Here is a 7,477-nt window from a genome sequence, read left to right as displayed (position 1 = left end):
GATTTATTTTTTTCCCTTCCAGGATTTATTTTTTTGGGGGGGTTGGGGGATGTTTTTGAGTTTATTTGGTGCTGGAAGGAGCCGGTATCGATTTTTTTTTTTTTAAATTATGATTTATTTTAATGATTTTATTTCCCGGTTTTCCTCGGGAGAAAATGAAGAGCTGGGAGTGAGAGGAAAAAATAATAATAATAATAAAAAATAGGAATTAAATCCCCTCTGCGCCGGGGGCGGGGAAAAAAATGGGAATTTTGGCGTCATTCCCGGGGAAATTTTGGGGGAAAAAATCCTATTTTTAGGGTTAGGGGATGGATGGGGGATAAAGGAAAGAAAAGGCTCCTCAATAAAAGTGATGGATTTTCCCCAAAATAAAAACCTGGAGAGGCCGGGAAGAGCTCGGGAAGAGGCCGGATCCTCCCCGGAGGCCGGGAAAAGGTGGGAAAAATTAAAATAATGATTAAAAAAAGGACATAAAATCACAAAAAAACCGATAAAAATTGCCAAGCAATGATATAAAATTACCAAAAATATAAATATATATTAAAAAATTATATTAAACGACAAAATTATTAATAAAAACTGCACAGGAATTATAAGAAAAGATAAGACGACACTAAAAATTATTGAAAAGGACACCAAAAAAAAGGAAAACTCAGGAAAATGAACAGAAAACGATAAGAAAATAACAAAAAAAAAACCAAAACAACGATGAAAACCGAACAAAACCTGTTTAAAATGGCAAAAAACCGTATAAAAATGGCAAGAAATGATGAAAAATAATAAAATGCTTTTAAAAAATATTTAAAAATATGAAAATTATCTTTAAAAAAAGCCGAACTGGGGCGGGTTTCCAAGGCTGGCCCCGAGCCCATCCGTCTCCTGGAGCAGCCCCGTAAAGTTTATATGACACAAAATCTAATGGGGATTTATTGGGGCGATGCCGGAGCGCCGCGCTTTTAGTTAATAAAGGACTTAATGAATTTATTAATTAGCGAGCGGCCCCCGGAGCTGGGGCTGGCGGGTTTGGGGTGGAAAAAAACCCGAATATTTGGGGTGAAAACGGCGTTTTCGGGGGGGTTTGGACAGCGCTGGAGGGACCCAAAAGCGCAAGAAAAATATGAAATAAATTCAAAGAGGGGTTTTGGGGGGGTTTAGTGATTTTTTGGGATTTTTTTTTTTTTTTTTGAGTGGTGGAGGGGAAAGTGGCGGAAAAAGAAGGAGGTGGAAAAGGGGGGGAAAGGGAGGGAAAAATGGGGGGAAAGGGAGGGAAAAAATGGGGGGAAAGGGAGAGGAAAAGGAGGAAAATTAGGAAAAAGGGAGGAGAAAAGAGGCGAGGAAAGAGGGGAATAAAGAGGGGGAAAAAGAAGGGGGAGAGGGAGGGAAAAGGGAGGAATAAAGGAGGAGAAAGGAGAAAATGGGAGGAATAAAGGAGGGGAAAGGAGAAAAAGGGAGGAATAAAGGAGGAGAAAGGAGAAAAAGGGAGGAATAAAGGAGGGGAAAGGAGAAAAAAGGGGGAAAGGAGGAGGAAAAGGGAAGGAAAAAGGGGGGGAAAGGGAGGTAGACAAAGGGGAGAGAGGGAGGGAAAAGGGCGGAAATAAAGGAGAAGAAAATGGATGGGGGGGGTGCTGGAAGCAGGGGGAAAAAAGGGAGGAAAATTAGGGAAAAACCGAGGGGAAAAAAGGAATAAAATTAGGAAAAAGGCTGGAAAAAAAAATACAGCAAGGGGAAAAAAAAAAAAAAAAAAAGGCGGAGCCCGGCGCTGTTTTGTCCGGGCTGCGGAGGGGAGGGGACAGAGGGGAGGGGACAGAGGGGAGGGGACACGGAGGGGACCCCCCGCATCCCCCCCGTGACGGCGGCACCAATGGGCTGGGGCCGAGCCTTTTAACCGCGCTCCATGGCCGGGCCAGCGCCGCGGCGGCCAAACAACAAAAAAATAAAATAAAATAATAATAATAAAAAAAATTTTTTTACCCCAAACCCCCTGATTTATCCCCCTTAAGAAAGAAGGAAAAAAAAAACCAAAATACAAAAAAAAAAAACCAAAACAAAAAAATAAACCCGCTCTGGGCCCGCGGAGCATGGGCGAGCACAACCTGCTGAACCCCGGCTTCGTGGGGCCGCTCGTCAACATCCACACGGGGGACGCGTTTTATTTCCCCAATTTCCGAGCGTCCGGAGCTCAGATCCCGGGGATCCCTTCCCTGCCTTATCCTCGCCGGGAGAATTTCGGTTCTCTGCCCGCCTGGGCCCCGGCGGAACCTTGCGGGCCCTACCCGCAGCCTTACCTGGGCTTCGGCCGCACCTGCGAGCTGGCCCGCGGCGAGGAGGGCAAGTGCTACTACCGGGAGGGCGACAAAGCCGACAGGGCGGCGAGGGACAACGCGCTGCTGGCGCTGGAGCCGCTGCCCTCCGCCGGGAATTTGGGCAATTTGGGCAATTTCGGCAAGTTCGAGTACGCCGGAGCCGAGGGGGTGGCGCAGGAGCCGCCGGCCTGTCAGAGCCTGGAGTCGGACTCGGGCTCGCCGCTGCTCGCCGACGGAGGGAAAGGGGACGCGGCGGGGCTGGTGTCGCCGCTGAACGCCGGAGGAGGAGGTGAGAGAGCGGGAACTGCGGGTTTGGGGTGGGTTTAGGTTTTTTTGGGGGGTTTTGTGGGATTTTGGAGGGGTTTTGAGGGGGTTTTGGGGTGGGTTTTGGAAGGGTTTTCCCCTGGAATGAAGGGGACGCGGCGGGGCTGGTGTCGCCGCTGAACGCCGGAGGAGGAGGTGAGAGCACCAGAAGGGGGTTTGGCGTGGGTTTTGGGGTGGTTTCAGGTTTTTTTGGGGGGTTTTGTGGGATTTTGGAGGGGTTTTGTGATGGGTTTTGGAAGGGTTTTCCTCCGGGGTAAAGGGGACGCGGCGGGCTTGGTGTCGCCGCTGAGCGACGGAGGAGGAGGTGAGAGAATGGGAATGGGGTTTTGGGGTGGTTTTGGGGTTTTTCTGAGGTGGTTTTAGGTTTTTGGGGGGGTTTTGTGGGATTTTGGAGGGGTTTTGTGATGGGTTCTGGAAGGGTTTCCCTCCGGGGTACAGGGGACGCAGCGGGGTTGGTGTCGCTCCTGAATGCTGGAGGAGGCGGTGAGAGAATGGGAATGGGGTTTTGGGGTGGTTTGGGGTGGGTTTTGGGGTTTCGGGGTTTTTATTCAGGGGTTTTGAGGGTGTTTTGGGGTGGGTTTTGGAAGGGTTTTTCCCCTGCAATGAAGGGGACGCGGCGGGGTTGGTGTCGCCGCTGTGCGCCGGAGGAGGGGTGAGAGCACGGAAATGGGGTTTTGGGGGTGGTTTGGGTCTTTTTCTGGGGTGGGTTTGGTTTTTTGGGGGTGGTTTTGGGTTTTTTGGGGGGTTTTCTGGGGTTTGGGGTGGTTTTAGACGGGTTTCTTAGGAGGGGCAGGAAGGGTTTTCCCCGGGAGTGAAGGGCACGAAGCGGGGTTGGTGTCAGCCCTGAACACGGGCAGCGCCGGTGAGAGCACGGAAATTGGGATTTTTGGGGTGGTTTTGGGGTTTTTCGGGAGTGTTTTAGGGGGGTTGGAGGGTTTTTTGGGGGATTTTGCGGCGGATGTTGGAAGGGTTTTCCCCGGGAATGAAGGGGACGTGGCGGGGTCGGCGTCAGCCCGGAATGCTGGGAGCCTGGAAATGGGGATTTGGGGTTTTTGTGGGTGATCCTGGGTTTTGGGGTGGGTTTTGGAAGGGTTCCCCCCGGGGGTGAAGGGGACGCGGAGGGGTTGGTGTCACCGCTGAACGCTGGAGGAGGGGGTGAGAGCACGGGAACGGGGTTTTGGGGCGGTTTTGGGGCTTTTCTGGGGCGGTTTTGGGGCTTTTCTGGGTGATTTTGGGGTTTTTCGGGGGTGGTTTTGGGGTGGGTTTTGCGAGGTTTCCCTCGGAGCGGATGCGGCGGGGCTGGTGTTACCCCCGAATGCGGGCGGAGGGCACGGAAATGGGATTTTGGGGGTTTTTGGGGGGTTTTGGGGAGCTTTGGGGGGGTTTAGAGGGTTTTTTTGGTGGGTTTGGGAAAGGTTTTCCCTGAATGAGGGGCACGCAGCGGAGCTGGTGTCAGCCCTGAACACGGGGAGCGACGCTGAGAGCACCGAAATGCGGATTTTGGGGCGGTTTGGGGTTTTTTTGGGGTTTATTTTGGTTTTATAGGGGTTTCAGAGAGGTTTTGTGGCGGGTATCGGAGGGATTTTGGAAAGGTTTCCCCTGGAAATTTGGGGTTCGCTGAGGTTGGTGTCAGCCCTGAACTCGGGCGGCGGTGGCGAGAGCCGGGAAATGAGGAATTTGGGGTTTTTGGGGGTTTTTTTTGGGTGTTTGGGGGGGGCGTGGAGTGTTTGGGGTGCTTTTGGGAGGGTTTTGAAGGACGTTTTTAGGGTGTGTCCCTGGGAATTTGGGGTTCTCAGGGGTTGGAGTCAGCCCCGGATGCCCGCAGGTTCTAAAAAAAGGCGATTTTGGGGATTTGGGGGGAGTTTTCTTGGGGGTTTTGGGGTGCACCGGAAGGGTTTTGGGGGTTTTAGAGGGATTTTTTTGGGGTGGGTTTAGGGTTTTCATGGGAATGGAGGGGACGCGGCGGGGTTGGTGTCACCCCTAAAGCTCGGCAGTGATGGGCAAGGGCTAAAAAATGAAATTTTGGGGGTTTTATTTGGGTTTTTTGGGAGCTTTGGAGGGGGTTTTTTGGGCTTTGGGGGGAATCTTTGGAGGGGGTTTGGAAGAGTTTTCCTGGGAATTTGGGGTTCGGCGGGGTTGGGGGCAGCCCCGAACCCCGACAGAGGCCGGCAGGTTCCAAAAGAGGGATTTTGGGGGGTTTTGGAGGGGTTCGTAGAGGGTTTTGGAGTTGTTCTTGGGGATTTTGAAGGTTTTTTTTAGGGTTTTGAAACGGTTTTAGAAGGGGAATTGGGGTTTTGGAGGGGATTTTTGGTTGTTTTTAGAGGGGATTGAGGGAATTTGGGGTGTTTGGAGGAATTTTGGGGTGTTTCTGAAGGATTTTGGGGTGTTTTGGAGAGATTTTGGGGTGTTTCCCAAAGGTTTTCCCCGGGATTTCGGGGTTCGCTGGGGCTGGTGTCCTCCCTGAACTTCAGTGATGGTCGCGTCCTAAAAACCGGGATTTTGGAAAGATTTTGGAAAGATTTTGGGAGGAAATTTGGGGTTCGGCGGGGTCGGTGTCACCCCTGAACCTTGGCAGCGGGGTGAAGCCCAAGAAAGGGATTTTTTGGGGGGAATTTAATTAGTTTTGGGGTTTTTTTTTCGGGGGTTTTGTTTATTTTTTTTTTTTCCTAGGTTTGGTGGTTTTTTTTCTGGGTTTTGGGGTGTTTTGGAAAGGTTTTTCCCGGGAATTTGGGGTTCGGCGGGGTCGCTGCCACCCTGAACCCTGACATCTCTGGAATGGCATTTTTTAAAAAAATTAATATTATTATTTTAATTATTATTTTTTGGGGGGGTGAAATTTTGGGACCGATGTGGGCTCAGGCCGCTAGGGGTAGCAGCGAAATCCCGAATGTTTTATTGGGAGCCGCCGCTTTTAAAAGGAAGAAAGTGGGAAAAAAAAAAAACAAAACAAAACAAAAAAAAGCCATAAACATGTAAAAATCCCATTTAAAAAGAAAAACAAAACACCGGGAAGAGGCAGCGGCAGGAGCTGGGACGGGGATGGGAAGGAAAAGGAGAAAAAAGGGGAAAAATCCCTAAAAAAATCAACTCTCGGGAGAGGTTTTGGGGTCACAAGGGAGGGAAATGGGGAGGAAAAAAAAGGAGAATTCCTAAAAAAAATCCTACCCGGCGCGGTTTTGGGGTGGCCAGAAGGAAAATTGGGGAAAATGGGATTTTTAAAGGAAAAACAACGTGGGGTGGTTTTGGGGTCACGGGTGGGGGGCGGCAGCCTGGGGAAAAATGGGGAAAAGGGGAAAAAATGAGGGGAAAAATGGAAAAAAAGGGAAAAACTGAGGGGAAAAAATGGGGAAAAAGGGAAAAACTGAGGGGAAAATGGAAAAAAAGGGAAAAAATGAGGGGGAAAATGGGGAAAAAGGGAAAAAATGAGGGGGAAAAAGGGAAAAAATGAGGGGGAAAATGGGGGGGAAGGGAAATAAATGGGGAGAATTTGAATTTTCGGGAGTTTTTTTTTGGGGGGAGGTGGAAAAAGCGTAGCTGGAACGCTTTTTTTTTTTCAGGAAAAAAAGGAGAAAACTGGATTTTGGGGGGAGATACTTTAGGGGGAAAAAAGGGAAAAGGAGCATTTTGGGGAGGAAAGAAAAGTGGCTTTTTGGGGACGCTTTTTTAGGGGGAAAAAAAAGGAAAAGTGGTCTATTGGGGAGTTTTTTTAAGGAAAAAAAGAGCATTTCGGGAAGATTTTTTTCAGGGAAAAAGGAGGGAAAGGCGCTGCGGGGACGCGCTTTTTTTTGGGTGAAAAAAGGCTATTTAAGGGAGTTTTTCTTTTGGAAAAAAATAGGAAAAGGCGCTGCGAGGAGTTTTTTTTAGAGAAAAAGGAGCATTTAAGGGAGTTTTTTAGGGGAAAAAAATTAAAAAAGAAGGAAAGGCGCCGCGGGAACGCTTTTTTTTAGGGAAAAAAAGGGCATTTAAGGGAGTAAATTTTTGGGAAAAGAAGAAGGAAAGGCGCTGCTGGAATGCGCTTTTTTTAGGGAAAAAAGGGCATTTAAGGGAGTAATTTTTGGGGGGAAAAGAAGAAGGAAAGGCGCTGCTGGAACGCGCTTTTTTTTAGGGAAAAGGGGGCATTTAATGGAGTATTTTTTTCGGGAAAAAAATAAGGAAAGGCGCTGCCAGGACCCTTTTCTTAGGGAAAAAATGGCATTTAAGGGAGATTTTTTTTCCGGGGGAAAAAAAAAATAAGAAGAAAAGGAGCTGCGAGGACGCTTTTTTTAGAGAAAAATGTCATTTAAAGGAGTATTTTTTTCGGGAGAAAAAAAAAAAAAAAAAAACAAAAAAGAGGAAAGACGCTGCGAGGACGCTTTTTTTAGGGCAAAAAAAAAAGCGAATTTTCCTGCCGGATTTTGGCTTTTCTCAGGCGCTCCGTGGTACCCGATGCACACGAGGTCCCGGAAAAAGCGCAAACCCTACTCGAAGCTGCAGCTGGCGGAGCTGGAAGGAGAATTCCTGGTGAACGAATTCATCACCCGCCAGAGGCGGAGGGAGCTCTCGGACCGCCTGAACCTGAGCGATCAGCAGGTGAAGATCTGGTTCCAGAACCGCCGCATGAAAAAGAAAAGACTCCTCCTCAGGGAGCAGGCGCTCTCCTTCTTTTAAAAAGGAAAAAAAAAAATTTAATTAAAATAAACGCAATTTTTTTTTTTTTCCCCCCCCTCCCGGCGAAATCGCGGCTGGAAAATCGGAGAGGGGGGAAAAAAAAAATAAATAAAATTGAAGGAAAAACGTAAAAAAAAAAATCCGAATTGAAACCCCAGACTCTGGATCCCACCCCTGAGAAATCGTGGGGGGGAGAAAAAAAA

The 7,477-nt window shown here is 48.7% G+C and overlaps 1 protein-coding gene across 1 annotated transcript; it reads left to right on the top strand.

The window, feature by feature from the left end:
• The first annotated feature begins 2,078 nt into the window (after positions 1–2,078).
• On the top strand, positions 2,079–7,274 carry HOXC12 (homeobox C12). The gene is made up of 2 exons (XM_040088500.1): positions 2,079–2,613; positions 7,036–7,274. The coding sequence occupies exons 1-2, from the start codon at positions 2,079–2,081 to the stop codon at positions 7,272–7,274; spliced, it is 774 nt and encodes a 257-aa protein (XP_039944434.1).
• The last annotated feature ends 203 nt before the right edge of the window (positions 7,275–7,477 follow it).

The sequence above is a fragment of the Hirundo rustica genome, chromosome 30, assembly GCF_015227805.2.
Source record: "Hirundo rustica isolate bHirRus1 chromosome 30, bHirRus1.pri.v3, whole genome shotgun sequence".
In the NCBI taxonomy this organism is placed as follows: domain Eukaryota; kingdom Metazoa; phylum Chordata; class Aves; order Passeriformes; family Hirundinidae; genus Hirundo; species Hirundo rustica.
The sequence above is the reverse complement of the archived record's forward strand: the minus strand, read 5'-3'. Positions and strand labels throughout refer to the sequence as shown.